This window comes from Eleutherodactylus coqui, chromosome 1 (genome assembly GCF_035609145.1).
Source record: "Eleutherodactylus coqui strain aEleCoq1 chromosome 1, aEleCoq1.hap1, whole genome shotgun sequence".
NCBI lineage: Eukaryota > Metazoa > Chordata > Amphibia > Anura > Eleutherodactylidae > Eleutherodactylus > Eleutherodactylus coqui.
In genome coordinates this window covers 371,887,736-371,915,382 of record NC_089837.1, presented here as the reverse complement: position 1 = coordinate 371,915,382, position 27,647 = coordinate 371,887,736, and the positions used below count along the sequence as shown (strand labels likewise).

The 27,647-nt window shown below is 41.0% G+C and overlaps 1 protein-coding gene across 3 annotated transcripts in view; it reads left to right on the top strand.

Moving 5' to 3' along the window:
• OFD1 (OFD1 centriole and centriolar satellite protein) overlaps positions 1–27,647 on the top strand; it is a 71,727-nt gene that overhangs the window by 2,858 nt on the left and 41,222 nt on the right. For 2 of the 3 annotated variants that reach the window (XM_066578457.1, XM_066578474.1), the window contains exons 3-17: positions 686–883; positions 1,647–1,715; positions 1,809–1,839; positions 3,762–3,869; positions 4,341–4,477; positions 4,938–5,111; positions 9,772–9,878; positions 12,002–12,121; positions 14,716–14,789; positions 17,378–17,469; positions 18,583–18,772; positions 20,319–20,449; positions 21,656–21,767; positions 23,642–24,247; positions 26,127–26,262. In XM_066578457.1, coding sequence (XP_066434554.1) covers positions 686–883; positions 1,647–1,715; positions 1,809–1,839; positions 3,762–3,869; positions 4,341–4,477; positions 4,938–5,111; positions 9,772–9,878; positions 12,002–12,121; positions 14,716–14,789; positions 17,378–17,469; positions 18,583–18,772; positions 20,319–20,449; positions 21,656–21,767; positions 23,642–24,247; positions 26,127–26,262 — 2,285 coding nt within the window. The remainder of the gene's footprint in view (positions 1–685; positions 884–1,646; positions 1,716–1,808; positions 1,840–3,761; positions 3,870–4,340; positions 4,478–4,937; positions 5,112–9,771; positions 9,879–12,001; positions 12,122–14,715; positions 14,790–17,377; positions 17,470–18,582; positions 18,773–20,318; positions 20,450–21,655; positions 21,768–23,641; positions 24,248–26,126; positions 26,263–27,647) is intronic. The other variant, XM_066578466.1, reaches the window with a different exon arrangement.

The window sequence follows — 27,647 nt, the reverse complement described above, 5'->3', positions numbered from 1 at the left end:
AAAGTCTAAAACTGTGTTTGTGTCCTTGTACATGTAGTGGGGTCACATAGTTTGAAGGTGAATTTGTGAAGATCCAAATAAGGTAGATGTAATAATACCTCTGCAGCGCCACCTATTGGATGGCAGCATTTCTGCAAATCAATTCTTGACCCTTTATACAGGTCTGTAGAACAAAGATTGGGAATTGAAAACCAAGCCAGAATCCATACACAGACAGATGTTTCGGGGTGTTTGCCCCTCATCAGCGTACAGTTGGATACTGGCTTGGCTAGTGAGAGGCCTATAACGTGTCAGTTCCCAATCATTGCTCTACAGACCTGTATAAAGGGTCAAGCATTGATTTGAATGAATTCTGACATCCAATAGGTGACGCTGCAGAGGTATTGTTCCATCTTCCTTATTTGCATATTAGCCAGAGGAGCATGGATGGCCTTATAAGCCTGCTCACACCTTCTAGGTGCTCTCCCTTTGTGAAGATCATACTAGTATAAGGGCATAAAATTAATGGATTTTTTTTTTAAGACCAGATCCTTCTAAAATATTAGAAGACTTTTTTTTCCTTTTTTTTTTTTTTTTTTTTTTTACTACATTTATCTGAAAACCAGGTTTAACTATTATAAATGTTGGTAATTAATATTCCCCATTTCCATCAATTAAATCTTTTCCGTTCATTTCTTTTTACAAGACGCAACTGAGAAATCAGCTCATTCAAGATCTGAAACTCCGTGCAGGTAGCAGCGAGTCTCTTCCTTCTCCGCTTGTTTCTGGCGACTCGCTATTACACAGGGCCTGTAATAGCCTGGTGGCCGATCACCTGAGAAGATGTGGATACGAGTTCTCTCTTTCTGTGTTTTACCCAGAGTGTGGACTGGAGAAGGAAAAGGTACTTTGGCTTTAATAACACTACAGACATAAATGCCATATGTGCATCTCCTAGTAAATGTCACCTGACTGTTCTCCCATTGTACTTCATGGTGGGTAGAAAGAAAACTAAAGATTGATTATTTGTGATGATTTTTACTTTTTCATTTGTGTTTATTGTAGTTGAGAAACTAAAAAACTTGGTGTAAACTATTGTTTAGACTCTATTCACATCACATACAGGACAGACATGTCTGACGTGCTGCCACGTGTATGTTTCAGGCAGATGCAGTTGTCTGCTTACTGGCGTCTATTGTAGAAAAACTTACACCACATTATATATTTTTGGGAGATACTCAACTCCTCTTTTCAATAGAGGTAGGATACATTCACACGGGTGAGCGCAATATTGAGCCGAGAAACTTGGGCTGATATCGTGCGCAGTAGGATCCTGCAAGGAAAAATATCGCTCATGTGAATAAGTCCATTCAAAAGAATGGAGTTCATATTCGGGCGTCTCGCAATGCACAAAACTGTCGTGAGATCCTTCCTGTGTGAATGTAGCTTTAAAAGAAAGTCATAATGGGCAAATATATATCAATAACACACGCTTTTCACATCCATGTGGGCGTTGAAGTATATGGGCACGGCAGTGTATATGTTGGGAAATGAGGATACAAATCACACGTCACCATCCTGATATGAACTGAGGCTTATTATACTTACTGTGTATTCCAAAAGGAGCATCAACTTAATCAAATGTGTGTTTTTTTTCCGCAATGAAGGATTTTACGGTCCACGATTTATTGCAACTGATGAAAATCAACCCGCAATCCACTTTCTACAAATCTCTGGTAATATATATTCCTATTGCTTGTTATATCCAATATGCTTTATATTAGTAGTGTTTGTGTGTATTTACTTTTATTGCTATTTCTTTACCACAGATGTCAACACAACAGTATAGCAGTACAAAAGGTACAGTTATTTGTTCTGAAGTCTGATTAGCTACATTGTTCGGTTTGATTCATTCAGATAAGGCATTCTTAAACAAAGATTCTTACACCAATTTGTCCATGTTACCCAAGAACCTAGATTGCATTTTCATTGGTATATGTTAAGCTTACAAATGTGCTTAAATGGGTTCTTTCATTCCCGAAAAATTTTTCTAACACCTGGACCAGTTAGAAAATGAAAATAGACTATACTGACCTCTCCTGAGACACAGTTGAGCATCTCCAGTGGCCTCAGCTCCTGGCGTGTACCTTTGGCAGAAGTCAGGTTACCGCTGTGGTGAATTGGAAGCTGCAGCGTCACTGTGCAGTACTCCTGGCATCATGACGCCCAGCATGTGAGTGCTGATGCCAGGAGTTCAGAGGGTGATGCTGTGGCCTCTGATTTGCCATAGTGGGCACTGGACATGCACGCCGGGGCCACGGGAGTCACTTAACCCTTTCCAATCCACTGTCTGACGTCTGAAGACATTATGATTTAAGGCTGTGCAGCTTGATGTTGGAAGACGTCCATCGGGGTTCTCTTACTGTATATTGCACACTTGTTGGAGCTTATCCAACATGTCACCTCATGCAGTACTGGCTTTAGCCAGCATATATCGCTGTTGTATAACGGCAGAAAAAGAGTAAGCCCCAAGGAAAACCAGGATATAAATTGGATTGGAAAGGGTTAACTGTGTTCCTGGGAAGCTGAAGACAGGTGAGTATAGTCTCTTCATTTTCTAACTGGTCCAGGTATTAAAAACTCATAAAAACTCAAGCACACTTCTAGGCTTCAGATATGCAAATGATAATGCAATATAGGTCTCTGTTTATTTAACAGGCCCAGCTTTTAGAATTTTTTTTAAAATTTATTTATTTTCATGCTGACTCAACACATTTAAAGGGGTTGTCCCGTGGCAGCAAGTGGGGTTATGCACTTCTGTATGGCCATATTAATGCACTTTGTAATATACATTGTGCATTAAATATGAGCCATACAGAAGTTATTCACTTACCTGCTCCGTTGCTAGCGTCCCCGTCGCCATGGTGCCGTCTAATTTCAGCGTCTAATCGCCCGATTAGATGCGCTTGCGCAGATGGGTCTTTTCCCTTCGGCTCGGTCCAGCAGCAGCGGCGTTCTGGCTCCGCCCCCTTGTACACGTCATCGTGTAGCTCCGCCCCGTCACATGTGCCGATTCCAGCCAATCAGGAGGCTGTGCGAGCCCCGCACAGAAATAGGACATGCCGCGGTTTGTTTGCCGCGCGAGATTTCGCGCGGCCAAACCGCGGCCGTCTGCATAGGAGTGCGTATTGTAATGCACTCCTATGCAGGCTTTTAGTGGCGGAAATCCCGCGGAAAATCCCGTCTGCAGGCGGCCTTACCCGCGGCGATAATCCACACGTGGGAAACACAATGAACACTTTTTCCATAGGATAACTATGGAAAGCACAGCCCGATGTTTATATGCGAACGGAAAATCGCTGCGATTTTCCGTTCGCATATAAAAATCACGGCATGCTGTGATGAACCTATCATAATGATAGGAAAATTAGTGCTCCCCTGCGGCGGTATATCGCAACGCCCGTGGACAGCTGGCCTAAGAGAATGCTAAAAGCCATTCGGAAATGTATGTTCATTCAGTGCCCCTTGAAGTTGCATGGGTCACAATGCATTCTATGGTCATTCAGTATACACCAGAGCAAGAGTCCCTTCTTGTAGTGGCTAGACTGCTCTGTCTTATAGCGCTTATGTGATTGTCTCCATAGACCCGAACTCGGGACGCTTTGTTTATGCATTTATACATAGTTGGCGAGACAATGGTTATAAATACATATCAAGTCACTTTTTGTCTCTTCATATTTGAAGACTTCAATGATTATGGTTTATTTTTCTTTGTTTTATAGGCTTTCTCCTACAAATCCTGACAGAACTGATAGACTACCGCCATCATGAAGATGGCAGAGATACTTATACTCAGACGACCACAACTTCTCCTTACAAGGAGTCAATAGGTATTGTTTACTGTACTGTATTTCTTTCATAATGTACTAGCTTGTTACCAGCGACTTCGTCCGCGTGGCATTTGTATTTTAAAAAAAAATCTAACCTGCATTTTGCTGTATATTGAAAATCTAATTCCATGTTAATGTGTCTTTCGTTCAAAATATAAGGCAAAATTGGTCTGTGTCGTACAGCGACACAATAATACGCAGACATACTGTTGGCACCCCTAGATTACATATCCTAGTGCCGCTCCTGATGCTGCCATGTACAGCGATTGGTTGCTAGAGCACAGCTTTCATTTCTTAAACCGCTGAGGTAAAATAAAAGCTGTGCTGTGATTGGTTGCTATGGGCAACTCTGATTTTCTTTAAAGTGTTAGTCCATGTCAATCCATGTCTTTGATTCACGTTTTATTGCTTACAACAAATATTGAATCTCTTGCACTTCTTTTTAAAATTAATCTTTTTTTTATTTTATAGTGGAGAAAATGAAATTTATTGATGAACAGTTCGAAGAAATGTACCCAAAACGTCCAAAATTTGAGTCCCTGGAGGGCAAGCTGTCTGAGTACCGAAGAGAAATTGAGGACCAGCTCCAGCAGAAAATGTCTCAAGAGGTCAATATGTTGTATAGTTTAGAAAATCCCAAAGAAACTGAACACAAAAACTGTCATGTGAAAGCGCCCTAACTATTCTAAAATGCTAACTATATGCCTACTTTATGAAGAAACTTATTGGTCACCTGATACTTTTTACCACCAAGTCCCCCATGCCCCATCCCGCCCATAAGTTGTAAGCTTACACTGGAGATGTAAGGAGATGTTTCATGACTGGGGGATATATCGCAGCCTGCCAAGATGGCCTATCACCCACTATGGAAGGCTGTGATTAGTCCGTCAGATGAAACAACACCTCCTGTGTTTTTAGATTGTATAGCAACAAGATACCTTTTTCAAAAACCTTTAAAACACTTTAACAGACATCTTTTAACTTAAGCATAACAAGATTCTATAAGACAGGATAACGGTTTAAACAAATGTTCTGTGTTATTTAATTAACATTTCTTTTTTCCCCAAGTTTCAACATTTTAAAGATGTCGAACTTGCAAAAATAAAACTTGAAGAAAGAGAAAAGTCCCAGAAAGAGATTACTGATTTACGAAGAGAGCTGGAAAGAACATACCAGTTAAAATATGATGGTTTAGTGTCACGAGAGAAGAATGCTGTGGAAAGACTTCAGAGGCAACAAGAGGTAGTAGCAAGCTGATCATTTTATAGTATCTGTAACAAGTCAAAAAGGGAACTCCCTGTGCAGGATACCTCGCATATGTAGAGAAACAATAGCCGATAAGGTTCTCACCTTGTATAGATGTGCAGTAAGGCTTGTCACCTACGGCCTCTTCCAGCAGGTATCTCTGTAAGCAGGGAACTGATAGGAAGAATGTTGATGATGCATAAGCATAAATGGCGCTTGGGCAGTGGCAGGAGCTCAAAAGGACACGTAGTTTTATTGGGTACCAGTATTTTTCCACACTCTTTTTGCTAACACAGCAGTGGCAAAGGAACGGGATGTTCTCCCATTGCTTTCAATCAGGCAGCCTCATTGAAAGCAATGGGATGCAGGCAACCACTGCAGTGATTTTTCAGGGAAGGGCTTGAAATATAAGCCCTTCCCTGAAAATCATCCCCAGCATGTGTAAAAATAAAAAATAAAATATATATACTCACCTCTGCGCCGCTGTCGGGGCTCAGCAGGTCTAGCCGCTTGGCTTCCCTGCTATTGTACTGAAGCTCTTTCGGCAGGTGGGGATTTAAAATCCTCGCCTCCTGAAAGGGCTGCGTCTGATTGATTGAGCGCTCAGCCAATCGCAGGCAGCGCTCAGCCATTCATTAAATGACAGTTCAGTGCTGCCTGTGATTGGTTACAGTGCTCAGTCAATCAGAGGCAGCGTTTAGTCATTCATTGAATTCAAGGAATAGATGAGCGCTGCCTCTGATTGGCTGAGCGCTGTGACCAATGACAGGCAGCGCTCAGCTGTCATTCAGTGGTTGGCTGAGCGCTCAGCCAGTCAGACACAGCCCTTTCAAGAGGCGAGGATTTTAAATCCCCGCCTGCCGAAAGAGCTTCAGTACAGTGGCAGGAAAGCTAAGCGGCTAGACATGCCGAGCCCCAACAGCAGAGGAGAGGTGAGTATATATTTTTTTATACAAGCTAAGGATGATTTTCAAGGAAGAGCTTATATTTCAAGGCTTTTCCCGAAAATCACTGCAGGGGTTGCCGGCATCCCATTGCTTTCAATAGGGATGTCGGCAGGAGCGGCGGCCCCATTGAAAGCAATGGGCAAGCAGCTTCGTTCGCGCGCTTTTTTTGCACATCCGTGCAGCGCTGTTTTGCACACGTATATGCACGTGCAAAAGAACGCTTGTGTGACCGAGGTCTTAAAGACCAGGCCATCCACTTTCAAAAAATCATAACTTTTTTATTCTTTCATTGGCATAGCCGTATGAGCGCTTTGCCGGACAAAGGTTTTTTTTTTCGTTTTTTTTTTTGCAGGAAGAGTTGTATATTTCAGTGGTTATTATTTTATTACACCATATAATTGTACTGAAAAACGTTTAAAATTTTTAAACGTGGTAAAATGGGGAGAAAAATCCATTTGAACATTTTTGGGGGGGGCTTGTTTTTACAGCACACGTTGCAGCAAAAATGACTTTAACTTTGTTGTGTGAGTTAGTACGATTATAGCGATACGAAATTTATATACTTTTCTTTGTTGTTTTATTACTTTTAAAAAATACCTATTATCTTTAAACTCATTTTGTTGGTACTTGACCAAAAAGTGCAATTCTGGAGTTAGGTTTTTTGTTTCTTTTCTCACAGCATTTGCCACACGGGATAAGTTCTTTTAATCGTTCATACTTTTCATAACGCAATCATTGATGCGTTTTGTTTGTAATTTTTTTATGCTACAAATGGGAAAAGGGTGGTTTTTTTTTAAACTTAGAATATTTTTTTAAATTTTGTATCAATTAAAAAAAAGGGAACTTCTTTTTTGCTTTTTTTTTTTTTTTCAGTCCTCATAGGAGACTTGAATTAGCAATTGTTGGATCACTTATATAATATACTGCAACACTTCAGCATTGCAGTATATTATTTTTCTGCAGGCATTCTAATAAGTCTGGCCACAGGCATGGCTTAATAGGCAGAAATACTTGGCAACCCTGGGGGCCTTCACAAAGCCCAAGGCTACCATGACACCCAAACAGCACCATAGGACCTCATTGTTGGGGGTACCATTCAGAAGCCAGAGGCAGTTGCCACCTTCTGTTGGGCAATTTAAATGTTGCGGTCGTGTATGATCATGTTTGTAAATAAACATTGAATATTAATGGTAGTAAACCAGCACTTGGCCTCTCAGAATGTGTCACCTAGTTTTTGTGTTTAGTTGACTTATTAAAACACTCCCCCCACCCCCCCAAACCGTATTTATACCTATAGAAATATAAGATGAGACAGCAGCATTTATTCTGTTTGCAAATGTTTCATAATATCCCAACCCTGCATTTACCATTGTTGACATAAATGTAATTCTATTATTGAGCTTTTTGTGACCATAAAACAGAATTTTAGCAGAGGCTTAACCTTCTAATGACCAAGCACCGAAAATATACAACGCTTGGCCCTGGTTTTTAAAGCCGCACTACAGTAAATTTATGGCATGGGTTTAAAGCTTCTGTAGCAGGTCAGGTCTAGTGCTCAGGTGTCTACTGAAAGCTGAGCTCTTACTGTAACAGCTGGGAATGGAGAAACCCCCGTTTTCGGCCGTTTAAACCCTTCTATGCCACGATCAATAGTGATCGTGACATGGAAGGGGGTGACAGGGGAAGGTAGCTCAACCCGCCCCTAACTCTCCCGTTCCACCCCTCCCATCCCGTCACCCATTGACACCCGGAAATGCAATTCTGAGATGCCGATAGGTTACCATGGCATCAGGAATCTTAACAAAGGCCTCGGTGTTTGCCAGGCGTCTCCGGCTGACCGCACAGGAATAAAAAACTGCATTTACAGAAGTAATGGAGTGTACTATGCAAGTGAATGATCTCTTCTTCAAGTCCAATTAAGGGACTAAAAAAATAGTGTTTAAAAAAAGTGCAATAAATTTAGTAAAAAAAAAAAAATATTCACTGCAAAATTTGAATAAAAAAAAAATAAGTTTTTCCCCATAAAACAATTTCTAAATAAAAAAAGTACACTATAGGCACCACTGCGCTTGTAACGACCAGAAAATTAAAATGTTTACTTATTTATCCCACGTGTTGATTGACATTAAAAATCGTTTTTTTTAATGTCCGAATTGCTATTTTTCATCAGCTCAACTTGCAAAAAATACAATAAAAAACAATAAAAAACAATCAAAAAGTTGCATGTACTGTGATATGGTATGAATGAAAAGTACAACTCTTCCTGCAAAAAACAAAACCTGACGTAGCTACATAGGTAGAAAATTAAAAGCTGATGGATCTTGGAATGTGAAAATGCTAATTCAATTTTTTTTGAGTCTTTTTATTGTGTAAAAGTAGTAGAAAATAAAAAAAAAATGAAATAAATCTGGTAATTGTTCTGAATGAAGGGAAAAGGTAATGTATACTGCATAGTAAACGCCATTGGAAAAAAAAAAACAACTAAAAATCGAATTCTAGGATGTCTGTTTTTTGCTACTCCTACCTCCTAAAAAGCAGAATAAAAAGTGATCAAAGAGTCACCTGTAGTCCAAAATACAACCAATAAAAACTGCAATAGTCCCGCCAAAAAATAAGTCATTTTATAAAAGCTCTTTTGCTAAAAAAAAATCAAGATGTTCTGGGTCTTGTAATACGGTGACAGATACATGAGTTTATTTTAGTTTCCAAGTGCCTTTAGTGTGCAAATGTATTAACAGACAAAAAACTACATAAACTTGGTATTGCCATTATCCTGCTGATGCAGAGAATAAAGTTGTTCTTTTTACGGTAAGTTGAATGCCAGTAAAACAATACCCAAAAAACAATGGAGTTTCTGGCATTCCGTGCACTCCCACCCTCCACCAGAAAAGAAAATTAAGACTGTTATAATTGTTGTTAGCCGTTTAGTGTCCTTTGGTCGCCTGGCCTTTTTTTGACCCACGTATTTCGGCCATGTAATGAGTTTCTAATATATTACCCTAAAGAGAAGCCATTTAAAAAAAAAACGTCCTGCAAAAAAAATAAAGCAGCACTTTCAATATGAAGATGAAAATAGCTTGGCCAATAAGTCACAAAATAGGCCGTTCACTAAGGGGTTAAAAGAAAATGTAAGTGCCTACCCCATGTTTGATTGTTAAGTGCCATCTACACAGCCTGATGATTGGGCATGAACGTTTGTAGGTTATGTGAAGCTGCACCACATCGGGCAATGAATGAGCAATCACATCTTCTGTGCAACCAAAGCCACCATATTGTTATCGGCAGCTCCTTTTCCCGTGTGAAGAGTGGATGTGCTGCTGTCATTAACAATAATGTATAGGGGACGAGCCATCACATTTACAGTCATTTGTCTGCAATGCATAGCTCATAGCCCTGTGTAAAGGCCTTTTGATTGATGTTCATTACACATCTCCTATTGAGCTGCATATTAGGAACCTTAATTGCTAATGATTTTTTTTATCAGTTTGGCTGCATTTCTGTTGCAGTAGGGCATAGCTATGATCATTGTCCTCAGTCTCCCACTTTTATATCACAGTATGAGTGCTTCTAATTTCTCAAAAATGTGACATACAGGAAGAAAAGTGGACCCAGCACCATGTCTGCTGCATTAGGAATTAGGAAAGGTGACCATACAGAGGCTAGTTGCAACAGTTGCTAAGTAATTGTAAACTCTTCTACTCTCTTTGCAGATTGAATCCAAGGAAGTTTATGCTCAGAGACAGACCCTGCTCAAAGAGATTGAGGCAGTACGAAACCGAGAAATGGACCTTCGCCAACGCATTGAAGCTTTTGAGCTGTGTGTTTTAGCAATTCAGTTTCCTTGCCAATTCAGTTGTATTCAGTTACCTTCATTGCAAGAGTTTTTCCGTATGCTTTTAGTACACGAGGTATAATTTATTTCATTTACGTATGGAGGAGAGGCAGTTTAATCAGAAGTAGAAGAATGGCCATTTTCCATAAGAGAATTCTACAAGATGTAGTAATAAAAAACAGTAACAATAACAAAAAAAAAAGGCTCATAGCTAAAGGCATAGCGTCATAACTAACGAGAGGAAATGATGATAAAGGGGTTGTACCAGAATTTGCTTTTATGATAAATGTCTGATCAGCAATGAGACCCTTCGCCAATCCAAACAACGAGGGTCTTATGGCCCCTCCCCCCGCTCCTCACTGAGGAAGAGATTGAATGGAGCAGCAGTTGCCCCAATCAGACTGTCCTACGGATGGATCATAAAAGCAAATTCTGGTAGAACCCCTTTAAATTAATGTAGGTCCAGATTATGCATTCAACTTTTGTTGAGCAGAGGATTTTGTATTTCCTCTGGATTACGCACGTCGGTCTATTAAAAGTTAAACCTGACGGATGTGTCTTTTTATTGGAAGTTACTTGATAAATATGCAAGTGTCTAGAAAAGTTAAAGGGGTTTTCTGACATTTTGCAGCGGGTGGGTGGAGGTGGATACTAGGCATGTATAAAATACGGAAGACACATACTCTACTCCAGCTGAGTGCTGCTGCTAGCCGCCACTCCGGTGCTCCGATTACATTGGCAACAGCTGTTACTTGGGTTGTTTATTTACGTGACTGCTTCAGCCAATGGGAGGCTGGCAGGGACATGATCAGTGGCATCCCATAAACCTGCCTCGCGAGTTCTGCATTAGAAACCCACATGACAGGTTTACAGGACGTCACTAGACCTACTGGCCAGATAATTTCACTTGTCAAATGCTGGAGCGTTTGACTGTTGGAACAGGGGTCCAGCGCTGTGGTGGAATATTTCTTTTATATGGTCTTGGGCATGAGGAGCCCAAAGCTATATAAAAGGAATAACTTGGAAGGTCCCTTTAAGTAAAGCTAAGATCACAGTCTGAGGATGAATTCAAGAAGTACAAATTCCTAAAGGTATTGTTCAGTGAGAAATATTGTTTATGTAGTAAAATGCCGCCCATAATTTAAAATAATTTTTTCTATGTTACACATATAAAAAAATATTTCTATCCCTAAATAGTCCAGGACTAATGCAGAATAGCGACGCCTACTGTTTCTATTATGTCCACTTCCGTCATTTTTTCCAAGGTGGTCACACATGCTCAGTCTTGCCTGTCTCTCTGCTCCACCAGGTATGTGGAGGGATCCCTGCTGTGAGGGGCGGTTGCTTCTGAAGCTGCAGAGTCCTTATTTCCTTGTCAGAAGAGATGCTGAATAGAGATGAGCAAGCCTACTCGGCCACGCCCCTTTTTCGCCCGAGCACCGCGATTTTCGAGTATTTCCGTACTCGGGCAAAAAGATTCGGGGGATGCCGTGGGTGAGTAGGGGGTTGCAGCGGGGAGTGGGGGGGAGAGAGAGAGAGGGCTCCCCCCTGTTCCCCGCTGCTACCCCCCGCGCCGCTACGCCTTCCCCAGTCCCCCGAATCTTTTCATCCGAGTACGGAAGTACTCGAAAATCGCGGTGCTCGATCGAGTAAATACTCGAAACGAGTAGATTCGCTCATCTTTAATGCTGAAGAAATGATAGCAGAGGGAGAAAACGTTACTGCAATTGCTGAGCATCTCTTCTGACAAGCAGAGAAGACATTGGAGCTTCAGACGCAGCAGCCTACAATACAAAGTATCCACTGCATACCTGGTGGAGCAGGGAGAGAGGCAAGACTGAGCATGTGTGACCGCCTTGGAATAATTACCGAGGTGGACAAAATAAAAACTCCTATTCTAACAGTCTTGGAATATTTGGGGATATAAGATTTTTTTTTAAATAAGTGAAAATACAAAAAATGATAATGATGTGCTGGATGTTAACTATAAACAATATTTTTGTAGGACACTCCTTTTAAAGTATTTTTTAGACTGTTTTTAATAATACGTTAAACTGCTTTATTATTATTGCCAAAGCCTTATGACCTATCAATATAATTTGCTTTAGAGCACAAAAGTTACAAGAAGAGAAGAACAAAAGTGTGAATGAGTTGCTCCGTAAGCGAGAGCTGGATGTAAGGAATATTGAAGATACGTTTGAAAAGAAACTTAAAGATGAACTTCTACGGTTGGTTTTCATGTCTGCTTGTATGTTGTACAAGAGTATGTAATTAGCCATTTCTAAATAAGAAGGGCAACGGACAGTCTTGTATTGTATACAATAGTCTATTGTATATGAGCAGGAAAACCCACTTATACTACAATGTATTATGGCATATTAGCTATTTAACTGCTAATTTAACCACATAAAGCTAAGCATTTCCAAAGCCATTTCTTTTGGATTTACTGTCTTGAACTTTATGTTAATATATGAAATGTCCCTGCTATGTAGCTGTGTATGTGGCAAAGGGCCCTTTGGCATGGTAGTCCCGGTATATAAAACAGTTTGGATCAGTTTTCGGAGAGTTCCCAGTGTACTTGTGCTATTGATGTTTTGCTGTCCCTATGACATTTCTCCACTAGTATTCAAAGTCAAGGATGGCCTAATTGTCGCTCTGAAGTACTTGTTACATCCATGAATTAAAGAGGTTGTACCAAAATCTAAAGTTATTTCCTATCCTCAGGATAGGAGATGACATGATCGGTGGGGGGCTGACTGCTGCTACCCCTATTGATCCTGAGACAGGAGTCCTGACAGTTCCTGCATAGATGAAGCAGATGACATGCATGATCACTGCCACCACATTCATTCATGGACCGTCTTGACCCCAGTTCTCAAGATCACTGGGGGTCCAGTGATCCCACCCCTCACTGATTATAAAGTAATCTGCATCCTGTGGATAGGGGTTATCTAAATTTTGGTACAACCCCTGTAAATGGACAGCTCGTTGACTTTAATGAGAGCAGTGTAAAGCAGTGGTAGAGCTGCAGGAGACTCATTAACCCCTTTTTCTTTTTCCCTTTTCGTTTTTTCCTCCCCACCCCCCTTCAAAAAAATCGTAACTTCTTTATTTATCGATCGAGGTCGCTGTATGAGGGCTTGTTTTTTGCAGGACGAGTTGTATATTTCAACGGTGCTATTTAATGCACCATATAATGTGCTGAAAAGCTTTTAAAAAATTCTAAGTGGAGTAAAATGAAAAAAAAATACATTTTGCCATCTTTCAGTGCATCTTGTTTCTACAGCAGACAAACGGCAACAAAAGCGAAATGATAACTTTGTTCTATGGGTCAGTACGATTACTATGATACCAAACTTGTATAGGTTTTTTTTTTTTTTTTTTTATTAACCCTTATTTTTTTCAAAGACATTTAATTTTTTTCAATTATTTTCTGCGCTCATTTTGTGCGCGCGATAACTTTTTTTATTTTTCCGTCGACGTAGTTGAGTAAGGGCTCATTTTTTGCGGGATGTCCTGTAGTTTCTAATAGTACCAATTTGGAATACATACGACTTTTTGATCGCTGTTTATTGCGTTTTTTTCTGGGAGACAGGCTAACTAAAAAAATGCATTTCTGGCGTTCTTTATTTTTTTTCTTTCGGACGATGTTCACCGTGCGGGGTAAATAATGTACTACTTTGATAGATCGGACTTTTACGGACGTGGCGATACCAAATACATATTTTTATTTTATGATTTAGATTTTTTAATAATAGATATGGCAGAAGGGGGGGGGATTTAAACTTTTATAACTTTTTTTTTACAATTAAAAAAACTTTATTGACTTTTTAAAATTTTTTTTTTAACTTTACTTTAAAGTCCCCCTGGGGGACTACAAGCAGCGATGCTTTGATTGCTCCTGCAGTATGACGTAATTTAACTTTACTTTAAAGTCCCCCTGGGAGACTACAAGTAGCGATGCTTTGATCGCTCCTGCAATGTGACGTAATGCTATAGCATTACATCATACTGCATTTTAACAGGCAGTCTATCAAGCCACCCCACGAGGATGGCTTGATGGGCAGTCTGCTAAGGCAGCCCTGGGGCCTTTCTAAAGGCTCCCTGCTGCCATGACACCTGCACGGCTCCCCCGATCTCACCGCGGGGGGGCCATGCAGGACCCCCGAACATCGTTCAGGGGATTTAAATGCGTGGTTTAAATGGTTAATAGCCGCGAACCGCCGATAGTGGCTATTGCCCGCGGGTGTCAGCTGTATTAAATAGCTGACGCCCGCGCTGTATGCAGAGAGGTCGTCCCACGACCTCTCTGCATACATACCCCGCCGCTCCATGCCGTACCTATACGTCATGGAGCGGGAAGGGGTTAAAGGTTCTGTCAGCAGAGACACCCTGTGATCAGCTTCTCATCAAATGACCAACTAAATAAACCTGGTTGTCCAAAGCAGACAAGATCTTTAAGTGTAGCTCTAGATCATTTCTACCATCACTGCCCCCAGTCCTACATAGTATGTAAATATTGTTGTGGATGGTAATTTGGATGTATAGTATAAATGGCAAGAATGAAAAATATGAATCACAATCATTTGATCAGTAGCTTATAAAGGTTTGACTTGGGTGAGTTTTTACGTTCATTTTTTATTAATAAGCCAAATACAAAACAGAGACTTCTTGTCAGGAAATTGCCCGCTTTTTGCCCCTGTGATGTATGGTTATTTGTTCTGTACACCTAGTGAAAGCTTGTCAATTTAAAACACTTTTGTCCTTCATGTTATTTTTGCCTCAGTAATAGACAATGCGTTTGATTTCTTATGTGATTTAGGTATCAAATTGAACTAAAAGAGGAATATTTGAAGAAAACCCAAAAAGCCAGTGAAGATGAGAGAAGAAACAGAGGTTGGCAAATGAAAAGGACTTTCTAGTGTTTAACCTCATGGTACTTTCAGACTGCGTGGAAATGCTGCGGAATTTCTGCAGCAGAAAATTTGCATGTCAATTTCCACATGCTAAACTTCTCTTCAGCTGATTCTGGCAGATACAACGTTCCCCTCATCTCCCAATTCTTCACGCCATCAGCGCAGCCTTTCACCCTTTATTTTGTGGCCTCTAGTCAGCACAGCGCTGCTGGTCATGTGATGCGGAAGTGGCTCACTAGAGCCTGTCCAGTCCAGGGTGAAAAGCTGCTCTGAGAACGCAAAGAATTGGGAGGTTAGAGGAACGTTGTATCTGCCGAAATCAGCTGTGCATACACAGCTGACTTCCATTCAAAATCTGCATCAATGGTTTTGCCATGGCCCGTCAGCTTATGTGTATTGGCCAGAATGCAGACTCAGGGCCCCTGCACACTTGCATTTTTGTTAACGCTGCAATATCGCTTTATTTTCTTAACGAGATTCCCAATGGGACTTTCTAATGTTAAAAACGCATTGCAACTTTGCTTTGTGTTTTTTTTTGTGCGATGCGCTTTTAATATTAGAAAGTCACATTGACAATCACGTTAAAAAAACACAGCGATATCACACTGTTAAAAAACGTAAGTGTGTAGGAGCCCTCACACCTGCATTTTCCAGTGTGTGTTTTATTTTGTATGCAATTTGCTATAGATGCTGAGGGAGCCCAGGATGTCATGCCAGTGTGGCACACTGGTGATACAGGGCAATCCATTGCTCTGCCAGTAGGGGTTGTAATCCTGTACGGTGTGTCGCACTTATCTATGGCTGACATCCTTGGTATCAGTTCATACGTATAGACTGTTTGTTAGCAGTCACCCCTCCCCAATCTGGGCTGGGTTGAGCCGGGTGGCTGTATAATAGTCTGCACTGAACCCTTAACTCGCTCATAGTGCAATCTGGCCTTCTGCATTACAGCAGGGTCGAATGGTGATTAAGCCTGCCCTGCAGTTTATCAGATGGTGGATTTTTGGCTTCTTTTTCTGTAAGTTATGTCTTTGTACATTTTTTTTTTCTCTCTCACCTCTGTGATTTTAATTTAGCATCAATGGTTTTGCATGTGGAATTTGCCACAGAATTTTCTGACGTCACCAGCTCATTCACTCGGGCAAAGGAGAATCATGTGATTCTTAGCTTATGTAAGAGGGGCATAAGTGTAAGGTCTTTAGCATAACAGAGAGCACAGGTAGAATGGTAGACAGTGTTAGAGTACACCTTTAAATTTAGAATCAGCAATAAGGCTACCGGGACTTGAGTTCTTTCATGTGTTCAAATTAATTAACAATGACTATCCGAGAAAGAACAAGAGACATCAGCTGTGTGAAGTCACCACTGTGCTCTTTCTGAGGAGACCAGCCCAGTATTCCCTTTAATTATCATGCAAAACAGAACAAAAGAAGGTATAGTGCCCTGTCACGGTAGACAACTCTCTAAACGTAGCAAATCATTACAAAGTCTAAGGCTGCTCTCACACGTGTTCAAACCCGCAGTGTTTCACCGCGATTTCGCATGGCGTTTTCAAACGCTTTCTACAGCCTTTGACAATGTTTTTTAATGCACCCCATCATGGTGATCAGGTGTGTTTAAAAAGCGCTAAAACGCATGAAAACAGAGCAGACAGCGCTCAAAAACCACGGTGTTAGAAACCCCGCTTTCAAGCGCTAGTCTGCAGAGCCCTATTAAAATCAGTGGGGCGTTGTACAGCGTTTGAAAATAATTGCTGTGAAAAGTGGGCTGTGTGAGAGCGGCCTTACACTGACAACATAATTTTACTTGTCCTTTCTTTAGAAGAGCAAAGGACTGCGGATACAATGACTAAATACGGTCCCCAACACTACAAGGACAGCTCAGTCAGCAGTTAGAAAAGGGTGGATTCTGGTTATGTTTTTGAGGTGTAGGCTGTCCTCAGCTGATGGTAGGAGCCAAAAATTACCGACCGAGCATGAGCGCTTCAGTACATCCTTAAAGAAGATGAGAAGGTATGACATGAATGTTATCCAGATTTGCAGGGTTTCTTTATGAGGCAGGTGAGTTGAAATTCTTAGAAATAGAGGGTGGACTAGAGTTAAAAGATAAGTCCCCTGCAGCTGGTAGCAGGAGAATGTAGAGGGTGAGCAGATGGTCGAGTGACTTATGAGAGCGAGTTTTGTGTTGCACAAGGAAATAAAAAGTATATGCTCCCCAACGCGCATGCAGGAGTCCATAACACCCAATTAATTTTCCTTGGGGCAAGGAAGGAGACTATAAATTGAAAAATACAGTTACACTTGAAATTGTGTTTTTTGTAAAGTAATACTTTATAGGTTTTGTTCACATTTGATTGGGGTCCTCATTTTACAATGGAAGCTCTGACACACAGCTGAATCCTCGGCATAATTGACACCACCGACTACCAACAGATGCCAGTAACTTAAAATGGGGTCCATGCAGCTCTATTTTCCCTATCAAATAGGACAGAATTTTTTTCAGCAGAAGCCTCAAACTCGGATGTGAACATATTTTCAACAGCATTTTACCTTTGTGCTATTTTTTCAGAGGAAGCTGTGCGGTTACGGGAAGATACAATTGTAATCAACATGAGGAAACAGGAAGTGGAACAAGCCATCACTCGCTCAACACAACTTCAGGTGAGTATATGCTTTTCTCTGTAATATTTGGTCCTACAAAAAGTTTAAAGGGGTTGTCGGACTTACTTCTTTTATATAATTGTCCCTCCACTGCCACTAATGATTACTACATTGTGAAGCCTGGAAAACTCCTTTTGGCTGCCTGTCCACGGTCGTTGCGATATCCCGCGGCAGATCTCCGCTGCAGGAGCCGCCGCCAGGGAGCAGGAGCCAGCTAAAGGATCTCCGCGGTGAGCCTATCTGACAGATAGGCTCACCATGGAGAATCGGGGCAATTCGCAGCATGCTGCGATTTGCCGCCCGCGAGCTGAGAATCGCTATGATTCTCTGCTCGCGGACGGGGGGCTGCGCTTTCCATAGCAACGTTATAGAAAGCGTTGACTGCATTCCCCACGGCCGGACTTTTCCACTGTAGCTGGGGCATCCATAGGCACAGTTACAGGAAAAAATCATCCCCTACAGTGACAATAGTCACTGGCAGAGCTGATCAGGGTCTGTTAGGACCCTGCAGCATTGCTGGGCCAGGGGGCTCCCGGCGGTTAAGTGATTACTGTCTGAAGCCGCCCTAAAGCCCAGGACGAAGCACTGTAAATTTTCAGTGCTTGGTTTTTAAGAGGTTAAAGGGGATTTTCTCACAGGTTAGATGATAAATGTTAGGTGAGTGGGGGTCTAACCTCTCACTAAGATGGAATTGTATGAAGCAGTACAATGCAAGCTTGGTCTCCGCTTTATACAACTCCTCACCACAGCTGTCCTGATGAAGCGCAGCACTCCCAGCATGCACTGTACATTCCAACATGCTCCAAGTTGTTCAACATTTTTAACAGATGCAGAAATGCTATTCTCTTTGTTGCTAGAATTAGCAGGAATAGTACAAAGCTGGAGCAGATATGGGATTGACTCGTCGCATTGTTGGCTTTATTTGTGGTTGTTAGGGTTGAGAGTAAAGCGTTAAGCCACATAACTTATACAATTTATAACTGCCGTAGAAATGCAGCATTGATAATTGTAAGCTTATATTGCCTTGACTAAATGAACAATGTATCCTGTCTACATATGACCTGTTTAATATTTTTTGTTTTCGACAAGTCTAACTAGCATTTGTTCATTTAGGTAGAGGTGGATACCCTAAAAGCACAGTTGTCCCTTACGAGTCAACAGAACCAGAACCTGATGGAGAAGCTGAGAGAATTTGCAGCCTATCCCCTAGTACAGCAAGAGAAGCTGGAACTTCAGACTCAAGTCAAGTTATTTACACAACAGATAGAGGAACTCCAAAAAGAAAATCATATCCTCAAAGAAAGTGAGTGATTCTCTCTCCAGAAGGTTTACGATGTTTTCTATCATTAATAGGTCAATCATATGATGAGTTCATCATCTATTCACACTGCATTTGGAAACATGCATGGATGTGCATGCCAAACGTATGTATCCCACATGCAAGTAACTATATCCCTATATAGTTGCAGATGTCTCCCATTGACATCCATTAAAAAGGACAGCATATGGTGTTTCTTTCGAAATATCCTTGTATTGGAAAACAAAGTTGACTAGTCTTTTGAGTAAACTTATACAAAATCATTTGCATTTAGTTTAATGAATTTCCCCCATTATTAGGCTCTTATTAGGCATCGCCGCTATTTTGTTTGGTAATGTAGCATTGACTGGCAATCTTATATGTGCCCGATATTTAAGTGGTCTAAAGAAACTTCAATCGAATCAGAGCCTGCCTGATCAGTGAGACCTGGAGGGAAACCTTCTTCAAAATGATGCATCATGCCGTATATGGCTTTGATATTCCAGCATCTCCCTCATTCCCAGAGCGCATCACACAGTGCCCAAAATGTGGAATACTAGCCACAGACTTAGTTCATGGTATATGGGGTTGTGCTCAGGTGCAGGATTTCTGGAAGAAACTCATAAAGTATATAAAGGATCAATGGAGAATAGTAATACCCAGGGAGATACCAACTGTAATATTCCACAATGACGAGAGAACAGGGCCGGATGGATCTACTCCTCTAACATTCCCTAGATTCATCCACATAGTTCTTCTAGTAGCGAAAAGACTTCTGCTCAAACATTGGCTTCTGCAGACAATCCCAGGAATAACAGAGCTGGTAGCCCAACTTACACAGCTATTAAGCATGGAACGAGTGGAGACAGAGCGACACAAAGAGAAAGCAGTAAGAACATTTTTCAAAAAATGGCTGATTTTTCTCCAGTTACACTACACCGACCAAGAAATTAGAAAGATAGTGACGCCCTTTCAGTATACAGCCTGGTACCTAATAGAGGAGGCTAGAGACTCTGGGAAGACTGAGAATCAACAGAGGGCAGGACAACGGGACAGACCGGAATGGAATATGAGACATAGGATAGGGTCTGGACGGGGACAGTAGGAGGAGAGGAGGACAGAAATAGTAAAAGTACCCCCTCCTGGTTATTTCCTTTTTTACATTGTATTATGTTTGTTTGGTTTTTTTTGCCTATTTTGAAACACACAGATTTATACAAAGATAATGAAAGGATTGAAAGTGACAAGTAAACTATAACACGAAAATAGTACAAGAGATCAATATGTTTAATATGTCATTGTATCTTTCCAAGATGTAATTTACTTTTGTATTCTCTTATTAAGATTATTTTCTCTTTTTTTTTAATTGTAATGAAAAATATTTGCAAAAGTTTAAAATAAAAAAAGATATATTTGAAAAAAAGAAACTTCATCAGTGGATGTTCCCAGCATCCTTCTTCCAGTTCCTGTTATTTGACATCTTAAACTACAGATTAATTTGTTTTACACCTTTTTAATGGAAGGTTTGGCTTATGTTTAATATAATTTGCAGAAACCTCTCAGCCACCTACTGAGTTGCTTGCGCTTCAAAAGGAAATTAATCAACTGGAGTCTGGCAGAAAGTTTGAACAAAATGAATTCCGAATACAAAGAGAAATCCTTGAAAAGCAGCTGGAATTGGAGGTCAGCTTTTATAATATTTACTTGCTATTATATACAGAAATGTGATTTCTAATAAGTAATCAAGTTCTAGCAATTGTTTGTGTGTAGATTTTATGCTTTACCTTTCTGAATCAGGGGCATCATCTTACTAGCAAGTTCCTAATTTTGGTGCTTCAGTATCCGATGCACTTACATAGTTAATAGGTTTTAAAAAAGGGCATGAGAGATGACATCGATATAGAAAGCAGAGAGGTATGATTAAAATGTAGAACTTTCGTGCAAGCCTCTTTTTATTGTTTTTTGTTTTTTTTTTGGTTTTTGGCTTTTTTTTTTTTTTTATATCCTCCTCTCAATCAATCGGCAGAAACAATCTGCCCTGAAAAGGAGAAATGAGAATTTCCCCTTCTGACTCTGAGTAGTGATGGTACTGGATCAACATTTAGAAAAAGAATGTATACATTTTCTATAGATGTTAAAGGGATTTTCCAGGTAAAATACTATTGATGATGTGTCCTCTAGATAGATCATCAACAGTTGATTGGCTGGAGTATGTCGGTTGAGACCCTGGCCTATCAGTTGATCGGGCGCCTCTTGTCAGCACTGCAATACACAGGCATCAGAGTGGAAGCCGCTGCTTCGACTCCTGTTGTAGTAGCCGGTACTTGTAACTGCAGGCACAGGTCTCATTGATTTCAGTGAGAGCTGCGCCTGCATTTACAAGAGACGGTCACTACACAGGGCTTGGAGCAGTGGCCCTCACTTCAACCCCTGTGTATTGTGGCACTGACAGCGGGTGCCCAATCAGCTGATCGGCCAGGGTCCTAAGCGCCAGACACCAGACGATCAACTCTTGATATCACTCCTTGAGTGCCTCATAATTTAAAACTAGATACATATACATTAGGCACATGCAACAAGTGTGGTGGTTTATTTTTTATAGGGAAGTTCATGCTAACAGGGACATAGTTATAGGGAATGCTGAGGTAAGTGTCATATGGCCCTGGGGTGTGAGGGACGCCCAAAGGCCCCTCTATCACACAGGAAGACTCTAGTATTATACATAGTAGGTGTGGTAAGCCCTAGTCAGGCCTTTGTGTTCTAGGCAGAGATGAAAGATAATGTTTCCCCTGTGAATGGTGTCATTACTCATAATTTAGCAGTAGAGTCAGTCACCTGAGCAGCAGCCTGGCACTGCATCTGAAGATATATGTGCTGTTGAGTTTTCAGATCGAACGTGGATTGGAGATGAAAATGCAGTTATTAAGTCGTGAAGAATCTTCCAAGAGATTAAGTGCCCAAGTTGAACAGCTGGAGTTTCAGCTAAGACAAACGCAACAAGGTGTGTTGGCTTTACCTTATTATATACTTTTTATTGCATAATAATTCACTAATATTTCACTTTGGAGACCTACTCTCTTATTAGTTAATATTCTACCTAAAGCTATGTGCTGCCTTATTCTGATAGCAAATAAAACTTATTGTACTATTAGTATAAGTTACATTCAGTATACACCCCCCCCAGTATAATTGCAATGGTGATCATGTTACCATCTGGAGCCCTGTAATTCCATTTGGCTCTGAAATCTTTGGGTTTAGAAATCGATGGTTCCTAGTTTTTGTTTTTTTACTCTGTAGCCCTGATCTAGACACAGAAGCATTTTTAACAATCATTCCAACTTTCAAATCTTTTCAGACAACTTATGTGTGCGGTGCTTTTGTTATTCTTAAAGGGTTTTTTCAGGCGCAAAATATACATTCTAAAAAAGTCTCAAAGGTACAGCTTCGTAATGACAACCTGTACCTTTTTATCTGCCACTTTGGAGCCTCTTGTTCATCCCGTGCAGCTGCTGGTCTGCCGCTGTGTTCATATGCATCACTTCTAATAATAATAATAATAATAATCTTTATTTGTATAGCGCCAACTTATTCCGCAGCGCTTATACTTCTACAGTAAACACAGCAACAGACTGTTACCTACAACTTCCAGCCTGTATAGAGCTTATCTCCCACCAGTGCTGTAGCTCCACCCACAGCTCACAGGTACTAAAACTTACCAGCTCCAACCTCCCTCTTACTGAGAGCCAGAGAAACCCTGCTGAAGCCAGCAGATAGAACAATATGGCACCTTGACTGCACATGAGCATTACAGCACAGTGCTTCCGCCCCTGTCCTCCCATCATGCACTGCTCACAGGATGTTGGAGACTATGGACCGGGGAGGAAGTAGGAAATGTGCACAAGATGTCAGAGGAAGTGGAAATATATAGTCGGAGGGTCATGTGACATAGAAAATAAAGAGAGTATCTAGACCAGGTACGGTGATCCTATAACAAAATGCCTTATTATGATGATGTACATAAGATTTTAAAATGTTATTCTGTGCCTAGAAAACCCCTTTAAGTGGTTACTAACTTCTCAAACAATTTATGCGTCTTTCATGGCCAATGTGATAACTAGAAAAGGGTAAATGCCTTTATATACCTAAAATGCAGTTTTTCTGCTAAAAAAAATTCTCTCAAGTACTGGCCGCTGGGGCTCTCCCTTCCTTCCAATTTGCTGTCCACTGCCTGTTGTCAAATGATGCCTGTCTCTAGTAACAGAGATAACAAGATGCAGAACACGAATTGAAAGAGGGGTCTGACTCCAGGGGGTTGCCCATAGATGTATATGGGTAGGGCAGAGGGAAAGAGGGAGGTAAGAAGTGTTTTCACACAGATGCGCTATTAGAGCTAATGGTGAGTTATTTATGAATTCTCCACTGCTCAATACGTTTCTAGTGTCTTTCATGATAATCTATTTCTCTGTGTAATGTAATGACCAGAAATAAATGGTGTTATTCCCCATGCACACACACGGCAGCTTATTTCGTGTGCTAATGGTGTAATCTTGTTTATGGTGGCATAATGCCTGTCTGGCATACATTTTCAGCCCAATAAGATCATCTATATTGTAGTTAGTCTCCATTTATCTTGCATTAATTGTTTAAATGCAAAATGCTTCTTATTTCTCCTGCCGTGAAACACTTTTTCTGCTTTTTTAGTCCCCCTTTGAAATTTTTTTTACTTCTTCTCTGCGATAATTGTTTGAGATACTGCAATATCAGATAATCCCTAGAAGTAATCTCCTTTAAAATAACAGATTAGTCAATGATTTTGCATGCTATATTATTTTTTCCCATTTTGCTTTCCTCTGTGTGATCCTCTTGCATGATCAGCCCTTGAAAATGAAGTATATTACCACCCCAAGGCACCTCTGCTTGATCGTTCAACACTAGGCTTCCCTGCCGACAGGACTGTCAGTCATAATAATTATAAGGAGAAACCCGTTTTAAAACGCCAACAACTTTTGGACTCTCTTGTGGAAACAGGTGGCATCTCAGTTCGAAGGCTTCACTACAGTGACGGTACCCGAAGCAGCTCCCCTGATTCAGATCTGGAGTTTGTAGCTAGCACCAAAGCACGAATTAAAGAACTTGAAAAAGAAGCAGCGTATTTAGAAGAAGCTTATCAAAACTATCACGATAGAGTCATTCAAACGGCTTCGCTTGGGCACTACTCACAGGCTGCCAGTTTACCATACAGAGGTTACTTAAGCTCTATGCCAAGCGTACCACATCACAAAGTCACTTTTGTAGAGGACAACCTCACTCCACAACAGCATATGCTCTTAAACAAGCTTAAAACTGAGAAATATGAAAGTCTCCTGTCGGTTGAAGTAGATGTAACACCACCACGGACCAAGAAGTCCTCGAGCCGTAGACTGTCTTCAACTCCGGTGTCAAAAATGAGAGAGAATCAAGAAGGGAGAGTTTCTATGGAAGGTAATCTAATTCTAATATTCATATGTGATGCCCCTTGTCGTCAGCGAAGCTTGCACAAGATTGGCTAGACAATAACGCCTCGCTTACACACAACATACTGTCATAACGAGTGTCCTGAAGATCAGATTTAGGCCTCATGTCCAGGGGCTAGTCAGATTCCGCATGCAGGAGCCCGCAGTGGAATCCGACCCTGCCCGCGACTGAGGACAGCGCTTAGCTGTCCGGGTCTTCACTGCAGATGTGTGCAGAAGCACTGGCCGTCGCACATACGCAGTAGAGATATTTTTTTAAATCTCCTGCCTTATCACGGAATCCACGGCTCCTCCACAATTCAATTGCAGACAAGCCGCGGATCGGACGACTTCAATAGAAGCTGTAAGTGCAGGAACCAAAGCAAAATAGAGCATATTGCAATTTGTTTTCTGGACCAGGAGGTACACAAAATAAATCTGCATGCCTTAATTAAGCTGTGGATGTCCACGTCTCCCTATGGGTGGCTTGAATTGCAGCTCGTCTGTGCGGGTGCCTCAATTCAAATTTGCCCCTGTACATTGGGTCTTAGTGAGCTATAGTTTTTGCAGTGCAGATAATAAGTGCCTGTCAGCAGTGCACTGGAAAGCTGCAGGTTTACACAGTAGCCTTGAATTGCATGGGGCATTATCTTTCATGTGCCTAGTGTCTCACGTTCATAGCCGTAACGTATAATTACTATTTGTTTTTTACTTTTTTTTGTGTTCTTTTTTGGAAAGAAGCACTATATCAATTTTTGCTTTGCTTTTATAGGCTATTATTAAAGAATAATGTAAAGGCTCTTGTATATGCCTTTACCTGTTTTAGTTGATGTGCTGTTTATGAACTGCCTCCTATCAATACTTACAAGCAGGAGACAGGGGAAAGCAGTGTGAAGCTAGAAATAGATGGAAATTCTGCACACCGCATTCACATATAGTATAGATAGGGGAGTTTATAACTGCAGCTAATCATTTTAGTAACTTGCCAGTTATATCACTGCTCTCTCGGTCCCTTTGAAAAAGCAGAAATTATATCTTCAGCAGCATTCTGTACATTGGGGAACATACAGAGGAACAAGGAGGACAGAACTTAGTGAAGAGGGGAGGTATCTGAGAGCTCCCAGGGGATATTTGATGGATGATGATGTAATCCTGTGCTTCACAAGTCCTCCCACACAGTAGAGACTGACATCCTTTCTGCACGGTGATACACAGTTGAACAGCGCCTTGTGGAGTAAAATAGCATCTCATTCAACGCATATATGATAGATGGCTTACCTGGTGCCTGGCGGGGTTCCTATAGCAAGGACAACGTGCCAGCATCCCACAGTGGGCATATAAGTAAAATCCAAGAAAGGCTCAAAAAAAAAATCCCCTCAGCGCTCTAAGGGATCAGGAAAAGTTTTACTACCGTGGCTATATATTAGTATTCCACATTTATTTGGTCTAGCAAAAAATAATAAATCTTAATGCAACGCGTTTCATGCGCCTTTTTCAGGTGCTATAAAACAAATTACACAACACACATTTATATATAGTCAAATTACAATCACACTCACTGACGGGGGAACTACTATCAATCCAGCCTAGGTGGAACACACAGTGTGTTCCAAAAGCTAGCAGCGTGCTAGATGCAAACTGCGGTGCTCATGCGGAGTTAGCCGTTTTTAGGTCCTCGCGGTAGCTGAAGACAGCCTCCTATAGGGCTACATGGAGCCGTCTTCAGCTGTTGGAAAGAGTCAAATGTGGCCAACAGAGCATGTGAAGTGCAGGTAATCTTTACGTAATGAATCCCAATAAATGTATTTTTTCTTGTTGGACGTTGCATATACTGTACATTATGTAAATGAAGATTTCTTTCATTACAGATGGCTCTTTTATTTCATCATCTCCTAATAGCCCTAATCATAGACTTTCTCCTATCCCAAGAACTGTGCAACTTCCTTCACAGAGCCGTGATGTTCTAGATACGGCAGTAGAAGGTGGAATTGAACAGCTCTCCAGGTATGGAATCCTACCTAGTTCATCTTACAGAGTATGTTGTGTCACTATATCATTAAGGCTTTGTTCACATCACATCTGAGCCTTCCGTAAGATGTATGGGTTGGCAGCATGTCAATATATAGCCCCATAGTAGCATATCTTGCTCATAGTCACAAATGCTAATTTAAAAAAAATAGAACTATGTAGCACACAATATACGTGTTCTTTAACCCCTTAAGGACATGGCCTATTTTGAGCTTAAGGACGCAATAATTTTTGGTAGATTTTCTTCTCCATTTTTCAAAAGTCATACCTTTTTTATTTTTCCGTTGACGCAGACGTATAAGGGCTTGTTTTTTGCGTGGCGAACTGTAGTTTTTATCGGCGCCATTTTTGGGTACATAGACTATATTGTAAAACTTTTATTTTTTTTATGATAGCAGGAAGAGAAAACACATCAATTTTGCCATAGATAATTTTATTTTTACAGCGTTAATGATGCAGCATAAATAACACAATCCAATTTTTTTATGTACGGAGCTCTATGAGGGCTTATGTTTTGCGTGATGAGCTGTAGTTTTTATTGGTACCATTTTGGGGTACATACGGCTTTTTTGATCACTTTTATTGCGTTTTTAGGGAGGCAAAATGCTAAAATTAGCATTTTGCCTTAGTTTTTTGGTATTTTTTTAACGCTTTTTTCCCCTGCACAGTCAAAAGCATGTGCAGCTTATTGTACGCGTCGTTACGGACGCGACAATACCAAATATGTGGAGTTTTAATTTTTTTTTACCTTTTTTTGTGCTAATATGAGAAAAAGCATAAAAAAGGGTTTTTTTTACATTTTTCTTTTTCATTCATTTTTCTTTTCTTTTTTTTTTTTTTTTTTTTACACAATTTGTGTCCCTCTGGGGGACTTACAGCATAGCACTGATGATCGCTGTGATAAGGCATGGCAGGGCTACTGCCCTGCCATGCCTTATCGCTTACACAGCAATCACAGGCTATGGCAATACAGGACGCCAGTGTCTGGCAACCTGTTGGCATAGCAACCAGCCGGGCTCTCTGCGATTTATATCGCTAGAGCCCCGTGACGTCACAGAGGGAGCGCGCTCCCTCTGTGAACCCCTCCCATGCCGCGATCTACATAGATCGCAACAGGAAAGGGGTTAACAGCGGGGGCGCATCTCTGATACACCCCTGCTGTTGCAGCAGGAGGCCGGCTATGAATGACAGCCGGCTCTCGCTGCGGAATAGCGTGAGATCATAAGTGATCTCGCGCTATCCCCAGGACGTAAGTTTACGCCCTGTTGCGGAAATTCCCCCGCTGCCAGGACGTAAACTTGCGCCCTGGAGCGGGAAGGGGTTAAGGCAACTACATAGTGCTGCTATAGTTTTCTGCAAGG